Source organism: Periophthalmus magnuspinnatus, chromosome 5 (assembly GCF_009829125.3).
Source record: "Periophthalmus magnuspinnatus isolate fPerMag1 chromosome 5, fPerMag1.2.pri, whole genome shotgun sequence".
Classification (NCBI taxonomy): Eukaryota; Metazoa; Chordata; class Actinopteri; order Gobiiformes; family Gobiidae; genus Periophthalmus; species Periophthalmus magnuspinnatus.
This window is the reverse complement of record NC_047130.1, coordinates 31,207,189-31,232,351: the sequence shown is the minus strand read 5'-3', so window position 1 is coordinate 31,232,351 and position 25,163 is coordinate 31,207,189. Positions and strand designations below refer to the sequence as shown.

Sequence of the window (25,163 nt, the reverse complement as noted above, 5' to 3'; positions counted from 1 at the left end):
GCACATCTGTGAGGCATGCGAGGGGCTGCCACCGTGACTAATGCTTAATGTCATTCTAGCTCAGGACAGAGGCATTCGAGCAATGTTAGAGGCGACCTCCAAAGAAGACATTTTTATATATATGTGCGTTTTTATATTTCTGACTGCACTATGCTATAAATACAAGAATTATAATTATTATACCTGGCAAATATAACATTTACATCCTTGGACTGATGCATTACTTTAGCCTTGACAAAATGGCTCAGTCAGCTCAGAGCTGGTAAGAACCATTCATTAATTTGAATAAAACCGAAGTAGCACGCTTTAATTAGTTTAATTACTTGATAAGAGCCTGAGGTTTCTTTCTGGAAAGTTCCACATTACTTCCTCTGGGGAGGAAATGTCCCAATGTATACTTCATTTACCAGGACAGGTATCCCAGTATGAGGATTCTACTCAAAGATATCCTTAAGATAATAACAACAAATGCCTTGTGTGAGCGAGAAGGTGTATTTCAAAACAGTGTACTTAAGTGGATTAAGGCCGTCATCTTTAGTTTGGCCCAGTCATGACATAAAGCAGTGACTCAGAATGACTAAAAAGGCTGGTTCAGTTTGTTGAAATAAAAGGACAAATCCAGTTTACAACAAGAGCAACACAAACAAGAGGAGGCTCCATGTGACGCAGAGGAAAGCCCTGGGATTACCCACAGTCTGACGCAAATATTCTTATGACAGACTCTCTCACATAAACACTAAACCAATGCACGTCAGGATTCTAAGTGGAGTTTAGATATTTTAGTAAAAGTAAGTATAAGTATAGAAGGAAGCAAAAGCAAGAAAACAAACAACAGAATGCAGAAACTAGCCTTTCAATGTAAGAACCAGCTAAAGTCAATTTTGTGCAGCGCTCACTCTGTCAAGACTTTCAAACAGGGCAAAACGTTTCTGAACTTGACAAGAACATTGTCAGGGGCGTGTCCAGACTATTTTCACTTGTTCCTTAGGGTGGCACAGCAGGGGCACTAAGTTATGCAAGGACTGAACAGACAGACCTGCTTCCAGTGAATCATGTGACTCAGGAGCTTTGAGCCAGAACAGCCTGGGCTATTCTTTGCTATTCAGTGAGTGTTTATGAACTATTTATGCCACCATATAAATCCTCAACATTTTGGCAATGTTATAATAATTTATTAGATGATTAAAATAAAGAAATAAATCTGTAGGACAGAAAGTTAATTGAGCCTGTAAAGGGCACTGTAACGTTTCCGATGTTGGGAGCAGAGTGCTGTCTCTTTAGGCAGTAATGGCTAAGAGCTGCTCGGGTGGGAGAGGTCCTCTGAGGAGCCTTGTACTACAGCAGCTCTCCTTCAGAGTCCATTCTTTCTTCGATCATGCATGAGTCGAAAGCTTCACCTTGTGAAAGCAGAGGGAAAAGTAGGCTAGCTCTCTGGCTACTACCTCACAGTCATGGCACAGTGAGCACACACTCACACACAAGAGTTGGGTTTCCATGCTTTTTGTGGACATTGCATTGAGTTGCATTAATTTCCTGTTGACTGATCTTACTTTAACCGCAGTCACTACTTACCTTACCTCAAAGGCCCTGTACCATTTACTTGAGCAAAATTCTTCTGCATTTGATTATAAAGCGTTTTATTGTCCAATAATCAGGAGCTGCATGGTTGACATGCTAGCTGGTGTTAACATGAGGGCAAAACTACTACAAACTGTTTAAATTAGTTTTTCACATTTAAACGTTAGGTACACCCTAGCCTTAGCCTATCTGAACCCATATCTTAACTTTAAACCATGTTGTTTATCTAATAATGGATTTACATTATGATTGTCCTCATTAAGGTGGCAGCATGAGATACCCATGAATTGAGTGCATATAAGCTACAGATTTAAGTCCACACAAAGTTATAAATACCCACCCAAACACACACAGCCTCTCCAGGATGGGATGGGCTTGCACTTGAGGAGGGTATTAAATATTCAGCTTGCTTTGCCTGTTGGCCTGTGGGGAATGCAGGTTTGGGCCTAATTACTAAACGTGAGTGGATATTGTTATGGACAGCTGGGTGGGTATTTACTGAACGTGCGCTTCTCTTGTGAAATCACAATTACTTCCATGTTTTATGCAAATAGGAAATGGGTTAGATGCCCTCGTGACCCCAGCGCTCATCATTAGGAGCTAATGAAGGAATATGATACAAGGGAGTGCCCTGTTTAGCCAAGCACTGATGCTATGTTTTTTTGCGTAAGAAGGAAAATTTACCCTAAAATCACCTTGTACCTGTCCCTTATTAGCATCTTGGTTTGAAACAGCAGAAAGATTGAATAGATGAAAATGTTTGCCTCTTCTTTCTAAATAGGTTGTGTTCACATGAAAAATTCAAAAATGTACATTGTTTAAAATTGAGCTGCTGGACAGGGTCATAATTTCATAGTAAAAAAATGGAGCTAGCGTAAATTCTCCACTCGCTGTCTGAGAAGAGTGCACAACATCCTGCGGGATCACATCACTCACCAACTGCGCACTATCTTTTTCACCCTGCTGCCCTCAGGGAGAAGGTACAGGTCATAACGGGCCAGAACATCCAGACTGGCCACAGTCTGTATCCACAGGCTGTGAGGCTCCTGAACTCTGCCCCTCTCCCCTCATCCGGCCCCTCTCTGGCCCCCCTCTCACACGGACAAAAACCACATCCAACTCTCAATAACACTGAACTGGTTGCATTGTTGCATTTTGTCATTATTCTCAAGGTCCCTGTCTGTATGTCCCTGTTTTTGTTTTTGTGCACCTTACTGACACCATCATAGCTGCTACAAGACTGTCTCATGTTGTACTGAAGCCACACTGGGTCAAATGTTTACACTGGGGTTTAAGGGTATTTATTATTTATGGATTGCACTTTATGGGATGCTCCAAACACAATTCCGTTGTTCTTTTGTGACAATGACAAATAAACTGAACTGAATTCAGCCTGGAACACCTGACTGCACTCCCGTCTACTCACTGCTTCTCCATAGTTTACCTGCTCCTCAGCCTTCACCCCCGCTGCTCGTTGCACCTCCTCTTCACCCAGACTGCTCTATTTAAACCCCAATCACAGATGCATGGCTGCTTCAGTTTGTGCCACGCCCCACCTCCTCCTCAGCACCCCCTCGGCTTCCCATTATCTCATCTTCCCTTCACTCACCTCAGCCTCACCTCTGCCACCTCCAGTGTCCAGGCCTGGGGGTGAAGACATCTCCTAAACATCATCTAACTAGCACACCCTTCATCACAATGTCTTCTGCCGGGGTCTGGGCACCAAAGATAACTCATTCATTAAAGCATATGAATACTTTTCTTTCATGCCTGAGTCTTTCCAGGTTGAATTCCCCATTTAACCGTCAGAGTGCCAATTGCTTTTACTCTGGGTGAAAAATTGTCTTTGCTGATTAATATTGTTTGCAAGATAAACATGTCTTTGCAATTCCTTGAACTTTTTTGTTGTGATTTATGCAATAAATCAAAAAGACAAACAAATAGCTCATTCAGGTAATTTAAAACCAGCACATTACAGTATGTTCAATGTCATTTATATAACTCTAAATGCTGTAATTTACCCAATAAATGTGTTTAAATGGCAGCTATAATAGACTTAAAGGGATATTAAGAGACTCTAGGTACAAGTGGACAACATGAACAAATTAACAACTTTCATCAGCAAAGTTTTGATCACTAACAGTAACAATTATGGAAGTACTTTCATCTCACTTGTTGTTTTGTTGAGTCGTGTTTGTTGATGCATTTTAGGTTGAACATTGTAATGCTTTCTTCTGGCCTGCCATGTCAAATTGAATAACTATAATCTAATCCTAGCATGACCACATTAATGCAGCCAATAACGGAAAGGGAACATTGGTACAGTAGTTCTCTCTTCCTCTCCCTCTCTAGAGCTAAACTCTGTGAACTTGAAAAATCGTATATATAAAATTGTATTGCCTGATTTCATTTAGTCCCATCAGAGTACAAAGTGTCACAGAACTCTGAAGCTGTACATGCAACACTATGAGGCCTCAGTAGACCCTGCAGCTCTGTGTAAAGTGCTGTTCTACCCCGAGAGCCCACATCCTTGTAATCTGCTCTGGTCTTGACCCCGTTGGCGTGCAGCGCTGGTGCGAAGAAAAGAGAGGTGTTAGTGGAGTGAGATTGGAATGTGGTAGAGCTATATATTACATTGTGCTAGCTTTCACACACACATGCAAGAAACAATGCATATCCAAGGTTCACTTTTCACACCGTCTATTGTTTTCAGCATGATTCATTAGGGATGCACACGAGCGGCTAGTCTGTCAAGCTATATTAGCCCTGATCTGTTGCCTTTCCACTAGACAAACTATTTGAGACTGCTGTAGTGACCACACGTCTTCAATCTCCTTGCGCTTATTAAAATGCTGCCAACACTCTAACTTTTTCAAACCTGTCTAGACTCTTGCAATCATTTTACAAGTGCAACTCATTTTTTTCAACGACAGCAGCTGTTTGATTCCCTGGAGTGTGATTAGGAAGTTCCTTAACGTCAGGTCATTTCTGAAAGTTCCCATCCATCATTGGTGTCTCCTGGGTGTCCTAACATAGAAGTGTGCTATTTTAAGAAACCAATAGGGCATAAACATTTCGCTATGCCCTTTAAATTCACTCTCACAGGTTGAACTCCTACCGAAGCTAAAATGCACCAAAGCACCGCAATGTAACAGGGTTAGCCTAATCAAAAGGTCAAGGTAGGTGCACAAACAAGTTACCTGTCTGGTTCAATTAAAGCTTATGACCGCTTATTGGTGACAATGGGTAATCCTGTGTTTACCATTGGCTTAGGACGTTGCCTCCATGCACTAGACCTTAGCATTGGATTCACACCAACTGGGACAGGAATAATAGGTGTGTTACGGATCCACCACCTCCCTAATCAGCAGTGCAACAGGCCAGACTCTATTGTGCTCATGAGATTATATCATTAGTAGCTGGCTCAAGTGTGTCAGTGGGGCTTACCTCTTCTCTGTGCACCATATTGTACAACATGTCACACATTGTAGCTTCTTTCAGCCCTGGATATAGAGGGAACAGCGGGTGATGACACAGTGGTTAGCTACAGTGGCGGGAGAGAACTATCAATAAATTATTACAACAAACTACTAAAAATACTTTCATGACTTCAGCAGACTTGCGTTGTTACATTATGTACACATAGATGCTAGAATGTGTGTGTCAACCCTTCACAATACATATTAAATGCCTTTTTTGTTCCATTTTTTCAAACGACCACGCGATGTAATTATAATGGGTTACTGTATTGATGATTATGAACAATTTGAGCTTTCCCAAATCATTGTACAATCTGACACTAAAGTCAATTCTATACACAGAGTTCAACAGCAGTATTTTCTAACATGGTGAACCCTCGAGCAGCAGAAAGGTGACATAGCTCACCTTTAATTCCAGCGTACATCAACCTCAACACGACTCAGTTTCATATTGAGTTAAATTCCTATAAGATGAGGTAAATTATCCTATAATAAATTACTCCAAAAAGAGATATATATGTAGGATACTGTATTATTGGTCATACACTGCTTCCGCTTCTCTCATTCATCGCTGTAGGCATTTGTGGGGGATAACACAGTGAGGAGCAGCAGAGGCAGGGGAGCTTTAAAAATGTATCAATACAACATGCAGCTCTCCCAGCCTCCTGCTCCAGTGTCTCATCAGAGTGCATCAAAACACACGCACATAGACACACAGTCCCTGAGATCATGTTAGCTTTCAAAGTCTGACGTGCCATTTTAAGAAGTCACACAACGTAGTCATGGAGGTAAAATGCTCACAAATTATGAGAAAATGGTAGTGTTAGCAGATATTATAGCCTATTAAAGCCCCTTGTGGAATGTAAATTAAAGTCTCAAAAAGGAGCCGTGACACAACAGTTTCTAAAAGAGAATATGACTCTTTTCTTTGACATTGTTCACTTTGCCTGTAACTTTCACAATGTTTTTGGCTAACTTCTGCTGTTATATTTTAGAGTAGGCTTTCCAAGACAAAACTGTCTATGTTCGATGCTTTTAAAGTAATAGGTTGGAATTACGTTTTGCTATTACACAGGGAGGAATTACAGATATCTTTTTCCATTTTGTTTTATTAAAATTTTACCCTCTGTTTTTAGCCAAGCAAGACTAATTCATATGTTGTGATACTCTATTCTGGTCTGCTCATACATGTTTTATTTTAATATGTCCTCAGTCAAGGGCAACATCATTAAAATTGGAGCCCCAATTATTAAAAGGTTTTGATCTTGGCTCCAGGCAGAAGCTCTACATAATTGATACTTCTTAGCATACATAAACTATTGTACGTAGGCTAACAGTAACTTATTTGTCTTACAGTGTCTTATTTTTGTTTTTCAGATTTTGGCGATCATCTCCATCCTCTTCATCGTGCTATCCACCATTGCCTTGTCCCTGAACACCCTCCCAGAGCTCCAGGACACGGACGAGTTCGGGCAGCCCACAGACAACCCCCAGCTGGCCCATGTGGAAGCCGTGTGCATCGCCTGGTTCACTATGGAATACCTCCTTCGCTTCCTCTCCTCCCCAAACAAGTGGAAGTTCTTCAAGGGTCCACTGAACATCATCGACCTGTTGGCCATCCTTCCATACTACGTCACAATATTTTTAACAGAGTCGAACAAAAGTGTGTTGCAGTTTCAAAATGTCCGCCGCGTGGTGCAGATCTTCAGGATCATGCGAATCTTGCGTATCCTTAAGTTAGCTCGTCACTCCACGGGTCTACAGTCTTTAGGTTTTACACTTAGAAGGAGTTACAACGAACTTGGACTGCTTATTCTTTTCCTCGCCATGGGGATTATGATCTTCTCTAGTTTGGTGTTTTTTGCTGAAAAAGATGAAGAGGACACCAAATTTAAAAGTATACCAGCTTCATTTTGGTGGGCTACTATCACAATGACAACTGTTGGCTATGGGGATATCTATCCAAAAACTTTACTAGGGAAGATAGTTGGAGGGTTGTGTTGCATCGCTGGAGTTTTGGTGATCGCGTTACCAATTCCCATCATTGTCAATAACTTCTCTGAATTTTACAAAGAGCAGAAGCGCCAGGAGAAAGCCATTAAGAGAAGAGAGGCCTTAGAGAGGGCGAAGCGAAATGGTAGCATCGTGTCTATGAACATTAAAGATGCGTTTGTCCATGGCATGGAGCTCATGGACGTAATGGTAGAAGAAACTATAGAAAACAAAAAAGAGAAGCCACAGGGTAACCACGTATCTCCAAATATGCATGTTAAAGATCAGTCAAATTTGAGGTCAAACAACAGTAGTCCCACCAAGAACATAGACTCAACATTCAAAGAGCAAGTCAAGACATCCAGCAGTCCGCAACATTTGAGTGCTCAAAAACTGGAGGAGGTTTATAACAAGATGTCCCTGTCAGATACACAGGGGAAGAGTAGTAAGGACAGAGGCACAGGGTCCAAACCAGTGCGGCAGAGGGCGGAGCTAGAGATGGGAGCGATACCAACAGCGCCTCTCTGCAGCACCACAGACCCAGTGACAGATATGAAGAGCATTTCCAGCATTGACAGTTTCATGAGCTGCGCCACAGATTTTCCAGACAGCTCAAGGTTTTCCCAAAGTCCAATTGGCAGCATCCATCAAGGAAGAGTTAGCACAAACCCCAGCCTGGAGCCCACCATAGAGGCAGATCACGAGGGGTCCCAGGGCTCTCTTACCCCCATGTCCATGCAAAATCCCTATCAAGACCATCACATCAGCCATCCCAACAAAGCGAACATGATAAGAGTGAATTATCGACGCGGGGAGGAGTCAGGAGCAGACAGTTCATCTGTTCAAAGTCCAGACGTGTCTCTGTACACCACCGCCAGTAGCAGAACGCCCACCAAAAGCCCAGAGTACATTCGCCCAAACATCTTCACATTCCATGATACGTCAATAAGCAAATTCATTGACGCAGACACAGATGAAGAGGAGCACCTTCACGACACAAGTGCGAACCCCATGAGAAGACTCCTGGACAATAGCAGCCCCAAGGTTGGACGGCGTTCCAATCACACTCAGAGGAAGTTGAGCAACAATACTTTGGGAATAGAAAGCCAGGATAACCACATGGCTCAGGAATCTACCGCCACATCAGGGAGACCAGCTCCAATGCATAAAGATATTACAGCAATCGCAAAGCACAGAGATCTAACCCACAAACTATGAACTCAAAAACTGAGATGACTATAGCTCTTATGACCCTTTAGACTGGTTTTGTCTGTCAGCCGGTAGACTCAAAGCAAAAACCTATTTTTCATATTTTCCTTTTCGTTAGTAGCCACATTTTAAGTAGCAAGACTCAATGGGCATTTTGAAATACTAACTAGGAGTGTTTCAATTGTGTTTTCTGAACTGCTTATGATAAAGATAACATTTATTTTTGCTTCCTTTAAACTGGCCTTAGTTCATTTGCCTGTTTGTTGTGTGATTGCAAGATTATATATAAACAGGGACAGTAATGTTTTTCTATGTCCAAACTATACATTTTTGGTTGTCTGATTTTTGATCCAATGGGGGCATTTTGTTATTCTTACAGCGTAAAGACACTTTAAGTCCATTATTGTTTTCTGTGGGCCCATACAGCACCTTAACCTCATCATTATTTTATCACACAAGGACTGTGTTCATCTACTGATTTTCTATGTTCGTGCTATTCTGTTTCAGGGGTCAATCAGAGTTCACACTACACTCTGCGATACAAACATAGGACAAAAAAAACATTGTTCTTATTGTAGCTAATACAAGTTAAAATGTGGCCCTGTAACAATGTGAAAAAAAATCTGATTTATTGCATAAGAATTAAAACAATATATATTTGTAAGACTTTTCTAAATTCAAGGACATGAAACATTGTGCTAATATAGTTTTGCACTCTTAAGATATACTGCATTTCATGATGGAAGTTGTTTGTAATGTTTTGCTATTGTCCGATAAAATGTCCAAATTGGGTCCTTTGTGTAACATGAAGAACCAAAGAATTGTCTGGTCAAATGCAGCTGACAGCATTCCCCCTGTAACGTCGAGCCATTGAACTTTTGAGGAAACAAACTTTTAACTTGGCTTTGAGCTCCGCTCACACAAATGAAAGGACAAAACTCTGCAGTACAAAGCTGTTCCCAAGATGGAGGAATCGCAGTACTTTTTAAAATCTGATTTTAAATTGTAAAAACATACCACCACAGAGTATCTAGGCTGCGCTGCCTCTCTCCTCCGAGAAAACAATTTAATTGAGAAATGAGATGAGATTTTGAAATATAGTAGGGTTTCTTTTCTCCTATCCTTTCTGCTACAAGTCACTGACACAACTACAACCACCTGCCTCTCCTTGTCACATTGATGGATGTTTAGAGTCATGCATGATTTCTTTTTTCCTTTAAGATATCTAATGCATGCTCCACTGCCATTGTTTTAACATGTTATTTTCTCTGCTCTATTGTTGTAACCACGTTATTAGTTAGTCCCTAACAGTGACAAATTAAAGGGAATAGATGGTGCAATATGATTTGTATTACAAGACAATAGCAAAGAAGAACACTTAGGCTTAAACAGTCCCAGTATTATTACCTTTTTACTCATTGGTTCAAAATTTTGTCTTTATTAGTAAAGATTAATGGTATACCAACAACAGCAACAAAACAACTCTAAATTGATGTCATAGGGCAAGAACAGATCCTGTTTACCCCCTTAAATTTGTCACATGTACTTTTTGTGCCTTTGGTGACCCCTAAACAACAGCATGGCTGAAGAAATAGCATTTCTGTAGTTCCCAGCGACCACCTACTCTTCTAATCTACACCACATATATTAGAAACATACAGGTGTGGTATTCAGTGTTAATAACTACAGTTTCCATGGTGATGGTTGAGTGGAGTGGATCATTTATATTTATACATGTTATAAGCCTTAGACTAAATTACTCTGCACTGTTCAGGTGTGTTTATAATTTGAAAATGAGAGTAACACAGACCTCTGCTAAGGCATTGCAACCATGTTGATATAATTGAGGAGTTTTAAGGCTAGAAATTCACCTTTTTTTGCTGTACCAATTAATTCTTTGCACCTATAACTCAATGGAAAACTATACACTACAGAATATCCTAAAGCTTAATCGTCATGTTTTGGAGTCTTGTGCATGACTTTGAAAGGATTTGTGAATCTATAAATATCATCCCAAGTGGGAAAGTCTTAGCAGAGCAGAAAAACTCAAATGCACTTTTGTCAGTTTAGAGCAGTTGCTTTCCAAATTCACGCTTACATTAAAATGGTCATGCTTACAATCAGGCATTACTGGTAAAGTAATCCATGATGCTCAGCATACTTTGACCAGTGTTTATTACTACATTATTAGAAAGTAACAAATTGTGCATTGTCAGAAGCAGAGCTTGATCTGTATGGGCCTGAAAAGTTGTCATAGCATTTTCATCACCCATTATTCCTGGGTGTCAGCTTTCAGTTATTGCTTTCGAATGAAAAGTCCTCAACATTTTGCATGTAAATGTTAATAATTATGGCAACAGTCTCATCATTTCTCATCATTCTGAAAACAATGGCTACTTAAGAGGCTGTAATGCTATGCCTGATATGTAATAACCTCAGCTTCTTGCCACCACAACAGAACACTAAAAACAAGCCATAGACCGTATCAGGTGTTCAGTGTAGCCCCTTTAAAACTGCACTTTATGGATTTCTTGAACCACAATGTACATTTCTCCAGATACAAAAGCACAGTTCAGCTGTCCACACTGGTTTAAAGCCAAAACAGAGATTTTAGGTCCTATTTGTCTGTGTGCTACCCTTAAAAGTGTGGGATGTGTGCATTTTGTACAGTTTCATACTTGACTTTGTAGCAGATGAACTTTGTGATTTCCTGTTGTTCAACATATGTAGCAGTAAACGAAGGACCTTTGACAAACATGTAAATATTCTCTGGAAAAAATCTCTTTAGGTATGTATCATTTTGAAGCAGTTTTTCCCTTTACTGAATGATATTTAATAAATGATGACAAATTAGTTGGTGACCTGGGTGTCATTCATTTGCTCCACCATTTCACAACTGCACATTTTCAAGAAAAAACAGTGACAAGGACGCATTACTGTGACATCAACACGGGCCCAGCTTTTATACTTGAATTGCATACTGAATGCAGACTTCAAAAACATTTTGTGCACTTGACAGGAGTTCTTGTGGCAGTTGAGTCTCCCATTTTTTTATAAAAAGTGTAAAGAAAATGTAAAGATTATAGCAAAGTTTGCCAATTTAGGTTCACCTTATTTTACATGCCACAAAAAGTCATTTAAACATAGTTAAGGTCACAATTTACAGGCAAAAAAAAATAAATCAACTGTTTGGTAGACCTCTACACTGTGTGGAAGGAGTAGGATGTGATGGTTTATTGAATCTCATCCCGAGCTACAGGTCAACAGCGCCCTCCTGTGTTCAATTGGAAAGTAGGTGATGTAACCTTTCTCATGTCAATAAAGTTTGGGTTTGGTACGTGTTTGAGGAAAAGCTGCACACGGTGAACTTGCACGACGTAAGCTGTTTAGGTCAAGGGGCATATTAAAGTGCCTTGGAGATAAACAACTTAAATGAAAAGTTGAATGTGCGCGCAACACGACCCGGTCACGGGCAAATATTTAGAATAAAGCTCTTGACAAAACAGATAAATTTACATTTAAAAATCTCCATTCAAACGTAATGGTATGGGACACATACATTACCAAATTACCCATTCTGTTATAAACAGTGCAAAATTATTATAAACGTTATGTAAATATACATTATTCATAAATTAACCAGAATCAGAAAACTTGCCATTGTCAGTGAACACAGCTCACAAACTAGGAAATTACTTAGGCGATAAAGTGCAACATAAAACACTGAATAAGTACAAATAAGGGCATGCATAAAGTTAAAAAAGATATGGTTAAAAATAAAATAATATAGAGGTAGAAAATATATACAACATCAGAACAACAGTGCAAACATGACTTATTAAGGTGATCGGTTTTATAAAGTGTCCAGTTTAGTGCAGATATTCTGAAGGGTCAATGGTAAAGATATAATAAAGTGTTCATGAGACCAACAGCAAACAACACACATATAAACTAAATGAAATAAATAATCTAATCTTAAAGCTTTGACCACACACCAAAACTTCAATTGTGGGCAAGTTACACTTTTTACACAATTGGCATGTACTTTTTTTTTTTTTTTTTTTTAATGTCAGCGTTGTTGTGCACTTACGTTATTAGAATCGCTTAAGGCATGTCTCCATAATTAAGGACATGTGCATTAGTCTGCCTCCCCCGTCCCCAGACAAACGCCCCTTTGGTCCCTGGCGCTGTCATAATCCTTTACACTCAGATTATATAAAATGTCCATCTAGTGTGACTTCACAGCGGGGCACTACATGCGTTCGCTCCAGTTGGTCACAGCTGCCCCGCGCCTTGAGGGAGGATGTTGTTCATTGTGGACTTGCTGCTGATGCTGATAAACCTGACCGTGTCCATCCTCTGCGCCGTGCTCAACACTGTGCTCCGACCTAGACCTCAAGTGCATAGACGGAGAGTTGTGCCTCATCACCGGGGCTGGGGGGCGCACTGGGTCGCCTCTTTGCTCTGGAGTTCGCCAAAGAAGGGGCGCATTTGGTGCTGTGGGACTGCAACACTGCCGCCAATGAACAGACGGCAAAACTGGCCCGCGAGCTGGGCGTACAGGTGCACGCGTACACCGTGGACCTGTCCCAGAGCAGAGCATCTATGACACCGCGGACCGAGTGAGGCGCGAGGTGGGACACGTGACTATTTTAGTCAACAATGCTGGAGTGGTGGCAGGGCGGAGGCTGCTGGACTGTCCAGATGAACTTTTGGAGAGGACGCTGTTAGTGAACTGCCCGCACTGTTCTGGGGTAAGACTCACGCACAGAGGCGCAGAGCCTCTCTGATAGACGAACATTATATAACATGTGTTGATGCTGTGATTGTGAACTCATGTGTGAAAGCTCAAAGGCAGCAGCCACGGGTTATCAGAGGTAACAGCAGGGTTAGCTGCATGTGACTTTGATCCTTTTTATAAAGATTAGGAGTCAGTAAAGTCATTACAGATAGAACGTCACATAAGCATGTGTCTAATGAGAGATGCAAAGTGCAATTTTCTTTTTTTAATTTTCAGATGACAAAGACCTTTCTGCCTCCGATGAAATCTAAGAACCATGGGCACATCATAACTGTGGCCAGTGCTTTGGGCTTGTTCAGCACAGCCTGTGTAGAGGTAATGATCTTTGGAAAAGCTAAACAAATGATCCATTTGTCAATGACTCTATGCATGTCTTTCAGGACTACTGTGCCAGCAAGTTTGGAGCTGTGGGTTTTCATGAGTCCCTGACTCATGAGCTACATGCTGAAAATATGGACGGAATTAAAACAACTTTAGTTTGTCCATATATAGTGGACACTGGGATGTTTGCTGGCTGTGAGATAAGGTGAGATAAGACACTCTGTATAAATTACCAGTAACAAAAATCATATTTAAACCTCTGTTAATAGGCAGGAGTTACGGTGTCTAATCCCCCCTCTGGAGCCCCTCTACACAGTGCAACAATCGATGGAAGCCATTCTGTCAGAGCAGCAAATGATTTGCATTCCTCGCCTCATGTACATCCCCTTTCTCACACGAGCGTGAGTACAAATATACAATAAAGCAAACTTGTCTCCTTAGGACATTTTTAATATTTGGTCGTGTTTTGTAGGCTGCTACCCTGGGAGGCTAATGTTGCCACTTACCGTTTTATGGGAGGAGACAAATGTATGCTTCCCTTCATCAAGAACACTGAACTGAAGATGTCCAATGGTGATATCAACCAAGAATAGTATCATTCCATCAGAGGGCTGAAGAAATGTAAATTAGGATTTTGCTTTGTGACTGTCATGTACTGTAAAAATCATCCTGAATGGATTAACCACAAGGGAATGGTGATATTATAAAAAAAAGTAACAGAGGTAACACGTCTAAACAAGTGCCTCTTTTTATTCACATGAAACGGTGACATTATTCTAGAGGTAACATGCAAGAGAAATTAATAATGTTTGCGCCACAGGCCAGTCTTCAATAACCGTAAAAAGAAATGAAATCATAGAAAAAGCACTAATGTCTCAGATGTTACGTGCTCAATAGGGTTCCCCTCTACTGCCAATTGAAATTTATGCTAAAGCAGTCATTTGTCTGTTTGACCCACACCAGCACAGGATCTGTAGTGGGATTTCTGACAATCTTTGGACAGGTCTTCCCTTAATCCTTTTCCAGAAACATGTGTGATCAATTTCTCTGGAAAATAAACTGTTGCCAATCCAAACCTGTAAAGACTTTGCCTCTGAATTGTCCTGCAGTGCATTGGTCTTTGTACGTTGACATCGTCTTCAAACCAGCTGAACGGTGGCAGCCTGTAGGTATCCCTGCAAGTACTGGAGTGCCTCTGCATTCAGGCTGGTGCTGATCATAGATGGGACCTGCATAAAAACAAAGGTTTATCTTAAAACAAATCATTTTTGTTTTTCAATGTACAGAATTGATTCTTTTTCACATTGTTTGTCTGTGCATTTTATAAATGTTAGCACAAGTTCACAAGTGTCTTCCTTTCAACAATCCTCCATTTGGTCAATCTTCAATCACATGAATTAGTAATAAAAATGAGCATTTGTCATTGTAGGAGCCTTATGTTTTATCAACTTATAAAACTGGTAGCACTTTATAGGCTATTGCCACCATGGTAGGATGGAAATGGCATGAAGGGATAAATATTACAATGATAATACTAGCCATGGTTCAAGGTAATTAAGGCTCAATCCCTTTTGTACCCCTTCCCCCACTCCTTCAAAATGAGAGCTAAGTGGAAGGGCTGAACACACAGCACTTGGAATGGGACAACCCTTGTTCTGTCTGCTTATTTTTCAATTATAACAAGCCAAGAGATATGTGGTGTTGTTTATGCATATGTTGAATTAATTTCTTTTTTTTTTAAATGATCATAATATAATTATAACATAATATATAGCCTAGTATAATCATGTAGCCTATTATAATGTATTACATAGTAGTGTGGTACATATTATACAAGCCTTAGTATATGGTCGGGACTATATTTAGGGAAAATTAATAACCATCTGTCATATTGCTGAATTACATCCATATTGCAAGCTCAATTACAACGCACCAATGATTATGCTTTAATTAGTAATGATGCTTGTGAACTTGGACAGACTGATGCTGTAGTTATAAGCTTTTATATTTAGTTAAATGAGCTAAATGACTTATTCCATACTGTATATTTTCCTCCCCCGTGCAGTCCTCTCCCTCACCTCAGAAGAGAGGGAAGCAGTCCCTGGGTCGTGATGCTTTGACCTCCATGAATCGGCTCACGACAGTTCTGATGTCTGGCTTAAAGGTGAAATAAAATACAACTCGGGTCTATTACTCCGGTAAAGTTTAAACACTTCACAGTGGCAGAGCAGATGGACTGGGGCGTGCAATGTCAATGTAGCTGGATACGTGGCAAAAGAAACCATACAGTTGTTCCACTTGGAGCAAATAACCATCGTGCAAACAAAAACAACCTGTTAGAGAGCTCACGGCCCGGTCACGGGCCTGTCCAATATTTTACAACACTACAGCAATGTGCATAAACTTCAGCATCATCCACACAATCTACACATCAGATTAAAGCTACAGCGCTCGTCTTTCCGAATATGCAAACCATTTTCACCTCCAATCGCCAGAGTGCTGACAAGGTTGGCCAATAAGGTGTGGGCTGTAAGTCACTGAAGCCCCAGACAACAGATAAGTGCTACAGATGGCTGAAAGTTTTCGCTCTACTCTCCTCCTTGTAGAATCAACTAATTACATTACACACGTTTAGTGAACTTTTCCCCTTACAGCCAATGAGCAGCAGAACACGATGTATGACATGCTTTGCTTTTCTGTAAACAGACAGAGCTTGTCCAATGCGCAAACGAAGCCGAGTGTATCCAAAGACTGCAGGTGTAATTCCTGCGCATTTTACACACTATAGTTTTGCAGTTCTAAACATGACGAAAAGAACAAAAAGGCGATTGAGGACCCCGTGGATGTTTGTGCAATACTAGAGGCATCTGACGTGGAGCGGTTCATGGCAAAGAGTGAAGATCACACAGTGGACTCAGGAGTAGAAGACTATTTTTTTAATGGGTTGGATGCTGTTCTCGATCGGTAAGTGTGGTTTATTCTGCTATTGACATAATTATAGGTCAAATATATCATGTGTAATCCTTAGCATTACTTCTGTACACATAGTGCGCATTTGAACCCAGCGCTCTGGCACGTTTGTGTTTAGCTGTATGGATTAGACATCATTTGTCTATCATTTGAAAAATATTTTTTTATTCTGCAGTTTACAAATAAATTAAAATATTAGATGTGCACACCTTAGCATCTCATCTGTGCACATGGGTGAGGCGCGCTCTGGCACGTTCCTCTGGAGAGTTACGGATCAGACTTTGTCTGATCCGTTGATATTCTGCCAAATATCAACAATAAGCAGAGATAAATGTGCTGCTCAGTGATAAACCCAAATGTTATCTTCTGATTGACACCTAAAATTTGACAATCAAATATCGTAGAATGTTTACACTCGCTCTCACCGTTGTAGAATCAACCAATTACTACACATTATTCATTACTGATCCTTCACGCTAACAGCCAATGAACAGCTGAACTGAAGACGATGTACAGTTTGGCATGTTTTACTGTACACAGGTGGAGTACAGTGTAGAGACGCAGCTCCAGTCTGTAATTCCTGCATCATGGTGCGTTGTTTACTGTTTTTGTGTGATGATTATGGATATGTATATGATATATTACTTCACCTCCTCTCAATTTTGTACTTTGTTTCCAATGCATTGGGTGACGTTACATGGGTGACGCTGATCAGATGCGCTGATCACTTAATACAAGTTTTTTGCACAAAACAAAAACAAAAAATATCTTGTGCCATGCAAGACATTTTTTTTTTTACCATTTTGTGGACATTGTCCTTTATAGAGAATGAAGACATTCACAATGGCACTGTAAATTAAAGGGTAAAATACCTATGCACCAAAAGGCCTTTAGAGAAACTGTTGTCTTGTGTGCTGATGGCTCCTGCCTCTGCCAGCTCCAACAGGAAGAAATAACCAGGGAGAAACATCATCGTTTTGTGTACATCAACCCGGGCAGTGACAAGACAAGGCAGATTGAAGTGCAGGAAGTGACATGCCAAAACTCCAGTGAAATGTTTAACCTGCTATATACCCCTGTGCTTCCAGCTACAAAGAGACTGGCACATGCTATAATGACTGGCACAGAAGAGAAGTCATAATCATGTACAGTGCGTTTTCAGTTTGCAGTGTGTGTGTGTGCGTTTACATTTTGATGTGTGTGTGTGTGTGTGTGAACTTTGTAAATATATATTTATTTTGACCCATACCACTTGTTTTGACTATATATTATATACAAATATACATTTTATATTATGTACATTTGTATAGCCATTTCAAAACATAAGTAATAGAGCAGCTCGGTGTGCAGATAAAGACTCCTCTGAGTGTAAGCTTTCAGTAGAGCCCTCATTGATGTCTGTGGGTTGAAGCATTCAAAAGGTATTGCTTTTTTTCCCCAAACGTTCTACAAATGTCTCCATTTGGAGGTTTTGGATAACTTTGGATACAAATCAAAAGTTTCTCTATAAAATGCCTGGATTTTTTTAAATAGATATTGTCCTCAAATTTGAAATGTGAGAGGTCAACAGTATTTTCATTTGAGATATAGTGTATTTTTGTCCCCAGCTACCTACTTTCTGCAACTTAACAAAAAAATTCAGGCGAGGACAAGAAAAATAATTTTTTATGTGTGTTCAAAAGTGTATAGATGCTTCCCACACATACTTAGTGATTCTGACACCTATTGGTAAAACTAGTGGGTGTTACCTTTACAAAGACCTCAAACTTGTGTATATACTCCTGAGGGTTCAATAATGGTTATCATTCTAATTTGGAGAGGTCAGAACAAGGGCAATTTCACCAAAATGCCCCTTAATTGTAGGGGTTAAAGAACAATGTTCTGCCCTTACAAATGTCATTAATAATCACTTTAATGACATTTATGAGTTTTTCACCAGCGCATTTCCCCGTTTCTTGAGACCTCTTGGTTTGAAGTGTGCATCTGAATTTGGAAAGGTAGAATTCGGGCACAAGTCGGTCTTTATACTAGGCTAGGGTAAAACTTACCCTTCCTGGACACGCAGTAGACAGTTTGTGCAGTGATTGTGCCAGATGGATTTTGGGATTGCCAACAGCATTTCCAATTGGGTCATGTTCTTTCTTCCCTGCGAAGGCCAGCTGTGAGAATGCAGTCTGATATCCTGGAGTGTCCTCTATGTCAATGAAATGCTCATCGTCTGGAATACTGTCGTCTTCTGGCAGCTCAAACAAACCAATGAGAGCTTGGAGCAGAGGAGTCCTAAACACATGCAGACATTATGAGTTGTAAATGATTTAGTCAGGGTTTGGGCCCAGTTTAGTCCTGTTCTAGACGTGGTAGTACTTTGCAAGTGAAATACCTGAGGGGATACTTTGAATGAATTGAAATAATTACCACTCACAGCAACCATGAGACAACTGTGAGTGGTCAATAGTCATAATACTTTATAAAAATGAATTTCAACTATTTATCCAAGTTCAAATTTGTATATTACCAAAGTTTGGTGTAATCTGTGTCCATCATAGCAGGGCATTCAGTCAGAATCTTTGTAATGCCAACTGCACAAATCTTTTTTTCCACTGATCCAGAAACCTTCTGCACCTCTGGAATCACGATTTTTTCCAAAACCATCCCAAACATTCTGAAAAATAATTCATGCCATTAACAATACAATAAAATATGTGCATCATGTTTTTTTTTACTGATAGCATTAAAGTGAACACATTCCTTTGTACTTACTTTGGCTGTATGTCATCAAAAATCTCCTGAAGGGCAATGGCTCCATACTTTACACCGTACAAGTTCACAAAAACCAAGAAACCTGACGAAAATAAAATTTTAAAATGAGTATCAAAATCGATGAAACAAGCCACAAAATTCTTGCACTAACTCTTGATGAATTTGGTCGTTTTGGAGCTTTGGAGCCTCTGGAACAGCAAAATGAAGATTTGTTTTCTGTACTGAGTAAGAGCCTCACTGAAATAAAATTCAGGAAGTAAAAATCTGTAATTTCTATTAATAAATCACCACAAAATATTTTGTGAATGTAAACTTACGGAGGCATGTGCTCGATGATGCTGTTGAGAAGGTAAAATCCTTGGTGGTCATTTGCCTTTGAAGCAATAAGTTTTTGAAAAACACCAAGCAACCCAGGCTACGGAAGAATAAAAGTTAGGGTTTAATACACAGGAAAATTCACCCCTTATTTAACATTTGATTTTGCATAATAGGTCTGCTTTTTAGTCGTTACAACTTGGAAAGGGTAAATGAAATGGTGAATTTGGAGTGATTCTTGCATGTTTGAACAATATTTTATAACTTATTTTCCTCATTTTCACCACCGGCATGTGCCCACTTATGTCCTTCTCCAATTTTATTTTCTTCTAGAATTTGACAACATATCATAGTCATTTTGGTACAAATGAAAAAAATGTTTAAAAGACATTACTCACTAGCGTGATGTGCTGCTATTCCTATGTCAGTGGACTTGTATCTTTTATCAAGTCATTTTAGATTATTACAATTAAAATGAGCAAATTACATTAAACATAATGATCCACAGGTGTCAGATTTTAACTACGTATCAGACGGAATATAATTTCCACAGTACGATAATCGTGACCAAAAATACTATGGTATGACAGTACCCCACTGTGGAGTTGCATATTTTATAATACTTAACGAAAACGAGGGAATTCTTATGTTAAAAAAGTGTTTGTATATGATAAATCGCTGCTTGGTTATGCAGTACTTTGGAGTGCAGTGATTTGGTGAAACACAACATCAATTAATATCAGGGGAAAAAAGCAGCCTGCAGTTACGTACACTAGGATAGCCACACATAGTCAAGTTTGAGAAGGGAAAACGTGCAGAAGAGAAGAGAGGACGATGAAGTGACATGCCACTCTCACACATTTACTCTCAGTTATATAAATAAAAAGCACAAGTGAAGTCTGCGTCCTGTGAATGCCAAAATCATTTGGCACAGTCAGAGTACGTGCCTACTTTCTTTACATTTAAAGTGTAATAAAAGTCTGTGTATCAGACATCTATAGTAAAGGCTAGCAGGTCACTTCCTAACTATGTGTGTGTTTACGAGTGTACATGGGTGTTTGTGGCGTGGTCCACGCTGCAAGACAGATTCAAGCAAGGGTGAAGCAGGGAAAATACACCACACATAAGGACTCACATCAAGAGCGCATTAAGGGAATAAAATGGCACAACTGAAGAGCACAACTTTTTCCACAGACCCAGTCAAATAAATGAGGTGTCAATACTGTCAGAAGCCCATCCTCAGAATTGATACTGTGGCATTTTAATACTGCGGTATACCTTAATACTGGTTATCATCCCATCACTAAGCAGACACAAGCACAGTATACCAACTAATGCATGATCAAACTCACAATCTTGTCTGCGGCATTGGAGGCAATACTAACTCCTCCCTTTTCCAGATAGGCCTGCAGCAGACGCACAAGGGGAGGGATGTTCCCCGTTCGTTCCCAGAGCACCGGCTGCAACAGGTGAGGGAACAGAGCCATGTATGAGTCGGGAATCGTGTTGGAGTGAATCTCCAGGAGCAGAGACATCACTTGGAACACATATGGAAGAAACTCTGCAAATGAAAGACAAACAAATGGAGGTTAACATGATTTACTGTTTAAAGTTTACAGTATAAACTTGATCATGTGACAGAGGGACATACCCTGGACATCATTCTGGAGGATCTCGGTAAACACAGGGAAAAGTGCCTCCTCAAAGCTGCTCACAGTGGCAGGGTTGGCCTTGCAGGTGATGCGCACAGACAGACATAAGGACTCAAAGAGATAGTGGTTGAAGTGAGGCTTGCTGGGATTCTGCAAAAAAGAATAAAATGTCAAGGTTTAAAGAAAAAAAAACAGTTCTGAGTGCAAATTAATAAAGGAGGACTTACTTTGCTGACTAAGAGAAGTTTTTGAGTGAGTTGACCAATTAATGTGGGAATGTAGGGGACTATGGCCTCTTGCAGTAGGGAGAAACTGCGCATGATCGCTATGAAAATAAAGTAAAAGAAATAAAGAGTGATGATGTTTTGTTCTTCATGTGTATAACAAGAGTCACACCATTACCTTTCATAATATACTCATTTTCTGAAGATGCAGGAAAAGCCAGCGCCTTGAACAAGTTGTTGAGAAGTTGTTCTGTAAAAGGTGCCATCTCAGCAGGACTAATACTGAAACCAAAACACAAAGTCAGACAACAACCCAAAAAGATGGTGTTAGTATTGCTTAGATTATTTACAGTGTGGAGTTGTTGGGGCCTCTCATAGTAAACAGCCTCTCCAAAGCATGAGCAGCATAGGTGTGCTGTACTGTGCTCTCCGCCTGAAGATGAGCGATGAGCAGAGGAATGGCCTGGATCAGATGCTCCTTGGGAAGCTGATGACAGAAGTAATTACAAGTTAATAGTGGACTTTCATACAGGAACCAAAATGTATCAAGGCACCATTTACCTGACTTCTAAAAATCATGGCATACTTGATGGCATCTGCTTTTAATACTGGGAACTCATTAACTGAAAACAAAAAAACAAGTTGCCAAACCCGTCTTGGCTTAACTTTTAAGTACAAGTGTGCACATTTTTCTTACCATTGGGCGATTTTAAATCTGGGAGGATGTGATTCACAAAGAACTCTGTTAGATTGACCAACTCATTAGCCTGTGTGATCCCATGCTGGTGAAAGAAATATTTAACTTGCAGATAGATTAAATAAAAAAAACTGTTTGGTAAAAGTGTATATTCTATTTGTATAGACAAGAATTAATTCTACAAGCCTCAAATCAATCTATTAATTTCATTCACCTTCTGCGTTTGAGCTTTGGATGCCAATGAAGTGACCAAATAAATTGCAGCATCTTTGTGTTTCCAGTTTGTTCCAGGATTTTTGGCAAATTCTGTGAGCATGGAGCTCACATAACCAGAGAAGATTGCTGTGACAGGACCCTCAAAATATTTACACAGACCTCTCACCAGGTCACAAGCTGCCCTTCGTCGAGTGTCAATATCTGGGGACATTTTAGACAGATTAATCAGTAATATTCAGTATTACTCCAATAACTGGATGTAAAGTATAGAAATACCAGATCCTTCAAGGTCCCTGCGAATATATTCCTCTGAATTATCTTCAAATGCCTCTTCGTCAGCACCTGAACAATAGAAATGGCATAGTATCGCTCTAACATCTTTCTGGAATTGAGAGCAGAAGGTAAAACAAAAACTGACTCACTTCTGAACTCCATGTTGGGCACAATGACCTTCTCACAGATGCTGGTGAGTGTATTTTGGTCCTCAAATAGATGTTTGTAGTGAGGCCTTTCACATACAGATGCCAAGAACTGGATAGCATTACTCACAAGCTGCAACATAGAAAACACAAGACAATCTTTATTCATTTCACAATATATATTCAAATAAATACAGGCAAGAATGAGCTCTCACCAGGTCATACTTGACTTCTTGGCCTGTGGAAACTAAAAGGTTCCAGATGGCAGTGACAAAGCGTGGGAGGTAAGGCTGAAACTCCTCATCATATTTTTGAGCATAAAGAGCAGCATTATCACAGATTTGAGACTTAAGCAGCTCCAAAAGTCCTGCTTCCTCCTCATCCTGATAAAGTGATAAACTGCAGTGAAAACCATACAACAGACTGGTTTGAATACAGGCCATACAATTTATAATAACTTACATCAGTTTGAAGAAGTTTATTATCTATTGTGAGTAACGCATGAAAATTTGTCATCCATGTCTCCATATTGTCCTCAAAAAACTCTGGAAGGTCCTGGACAACAGCAAAAAAGAAAATGTACCAATGTTCAATAAGCAATGTGGGTCACGACAATGAAAATAAAGAGCCTCAGAGTATAGACTAGTGTATAATGCAACAGCACTGACCTGGAAGTTGAGGCTGTAGAAGAGCTTACAGATCAGTGTGAGTGATGAGAAGAGGACCTTCAAGGCGTTAATATCTGTAGCATGGGTCTGACACAATTCAATAGTAGCCTATAAATCATAAGAGCAAAACCGTTTCAACCAAGCGTTTCACATAAAAAATTTTATGGTACATTGTGTAAAATACAAACCTTAAACAGGTTTGTCAGTGGCAGAGCAAATGTGTCCAGAACCAATTTAATCTCTGTCCAAAGCTCATTAGACTTAAACTCATGACGATACCTTTAATATTAAAAAAAAAAAAAAAAAGCATTATTAGTACAATATTTTCTCAGTTTAGACATCAGCCATTGTGCACAGGTGACAGTGAGCTGTACCTCTTGAAAAGGGAGTGTGCAGTTCGTAGTACTCCATTAATAATGTGAAAGTCTCCACTTCCAAAGCGATTTACCATCTCTGTCAAGAGGTCAGGCCATTTTTGAGGAAAATCCTCCCGTCCAATGATGCTGATGGCATCACTTAACTGTTAAAGTAAAAAGCAAACATGTTCAAAGCTCCAACCAAATGAAGTTATTATGTATCAGATGAAAACATACCTGTTTTTGAATTTGCTCTGGGCTACTGAGCATGAGATTAACAATGTTGGCCTTGATTGCAGTTCTGTCTGCATCGGAGATTTTGTTGGGCTCATCTTCAACCTATGAAAATAATGAAGATTTACCAAACAAAAACATGTGTCTGACACAGCATTTAAAAACTTAACAGTGAACAATGCACAGATTTTCCACTTACAATCCGCCAATTCCTTTTGATATAATTCTTGAATGTCACTGCAGCACAGACACGGATCACTCCGTCCTGGGACTTTTCCAGTAATGTGAGCAGTAACAAAGGATAATTCTGGTTTCCTTCCACGGACTCAAGAAACTTTTCAGCTGAGAGACAAATGCAGAAGTTAGACGTCAAAACATAAGTCACCAATATGGTGTGTGTAAGTTTAACATGACTTTACCGGGGCGCCTGACTGCAGGATCTGGGTCAAGTGTTTTCCTGAGAAACTCGGTCAGACTTTGTAGATTAGCATTATTCAGTTCCATGTTTTAACTGAGAATGAAAAAAAAGGGGTAATATCGCTGCATCACACAGAATATAATATATCGTATAATACATCAGGTATTTAAAAAACTAATCTAATAGCATTTATTATACATTAGGCCAATAGAAGTACTAAATATCGAGGTTAATGAGGTGTAGGTGTATGAAAATAAACTGCCCAGAAATGTGATAAAACGCTGGCACTTTATTTTGAGTTTGACGTTAGCCTAGCTGTGGCTAATCTAGGTGACCAAGCTTCATTGAATGGCTCTACGCCGTTAGCATGCTGTGTGACACACATCTAGCTTTTGGGTCCTGCTTGTGCTAAACTTTCGAGTGGATAACATGAAGATTATAGAGGGGGCTCACGCTCTTACGTCGCGTTGTGGTTTATCACAAAACTGTATTAAAGCTTGCAAAGGATGCATTTTCCATCACTAAAGAGTGGACAGAGTGCTGTAGCAGCCCGGTGTTAGCGTTAGCCTGCTAGATTGTGCTACATACAAACTTAGCGAAGATTGAATAAGCGCCTTTATGCAGAAATTTCTCCCTATCATGAAAAGGACACTGTACTGACAGTGGCGTATAAACCTCACGTCAAACTATAAGCTCTTACCTTTAAAGGCTTTCAGAGTGTGGGACAGTGCCCTGCTCAGAGGTGCTCCCTGTGCCAGCTTTCAAATGTCTGAGCAAAAAAGAACTGCGCGGTCAGTGAACAGCGCATGCGCACAAGTCATACTCAGGCAACTGGACCCGCCCACGTGCTCAGA

At 40.0% G+C, this 25,163-nt stretch overlaps 3 protein-coding genes across 3 annotated transcripts in view; 2 read left to right on the top strand and 1 right to left on the bottom strand.

Moving 5' to 3' along the window:
- The window catches only part of LOC117371629 (potassium voltage-gated channel subfamily B member 1-like), a 28,154-nt gene extending 19,472 nt beyond the window's left edge, over positions 1-8,682 (top strand). Inside the window, exon 2 of the mRNA XM_055221950.1 lies at positions 6,435-8,682. Coding sequence (XP_055077925.1) covers positions 6,435-8,267 — 1,833 coding nt within the window. The 3' untranslated portion in view covers positions 8,268-8,682. The remainder of the gene's footprint in view (positions 1-6,434) is intronic.
- Positions 8,683-12,561: 3,879 nt separating this feature from the next.
- On the top strand, positions 12,562-13,977 carry LOC117371097 (retinol dehydrogenase 10-like). The gene is given in 8 exon segments (XM_033966704.2): positions 12,562-12,651; positions 12,653-12,694; positions 12,696-12,849; positions 12,852-13,012; positions 13,276-13,374; positions 13,440-13,585; positions 13,650-13,781; positions 13,853-13,977. Coding segments are annotated over 8 exon segments (945 nt in total). The 3' UTR covers positions 13,974-13,977.
- A 133-nt stretch (positions 13,978-14,110) lies between these two features.
- Positions 14,111-25,099, bottom strand: cse1l (CSE1 chromosome segregation 1-like (yeast)). The gene is made up of 25 exons (XM_033966700.2): positions 25,010-25,099; positions 24,311-24,402; positions 24,091-24,233; positions 23,895-23,996; positions 23,676-23,821; positions 23,490-23,580; positions 23,302-23,409; positions 23,096-23,188; positions 22,849-23,016; positions 22,637-22,766; positions 22,491-22,556; positions 22,213-22,415; positions 21,999-22,083; positions 21,863-21,924; positions 21,652-21,788; positions 21,480-21,583; positions 21,305-21,402; positions 21,077-21,227; positions 20,778-20,986; positions 19,428-19,525; positions 19,262-19,347; positions 19,111-19,192; positions 18,866-19,012; positions 18,399-18,630; positions 14,111-14,609 (listed from the first exon to the last, which is right to left on the bottom strand). Exons 2-25 carry the CDS (start codon positions 24,393-24,395, stop codon positions 14,520-14,522), a joined length of 2,916 nt encoding a protein of 971 aa, XP_033822591.1. The 5' UTR covers positions 24,396-24,402; positions 25,010-25,099; the 3' UTR covers positions 14,111-14,519.
- Positions 25,100-25,163: the final 64 nt, after the last annotated feature.

Excerpts from the sequence above, each read along its gene's own strand:
- cse1l (XM_033966700.2), bottom strand. The coding sequence starts at position 24,395 with ATGGAACTGAATAATGCTAATCTACAAAGTCTGACCGAGTTTCTCAGG. Across the intron at positions 22,557-22,636 it reads GCCCAACATGGAGTTCAGAA|GTGCTGACGAAGAGGCATTT; the intron begins GTGAGTCAGTTT and ends TCTATTGTTCAG. Across the intron at positions 21,584-21,651 it reads GGCCCCAACAACTCCACACT|TATTAGTCCTGCTGAGATGG; the intron begins GTAAATAATCTA and ends TTTTGGTTTCAG.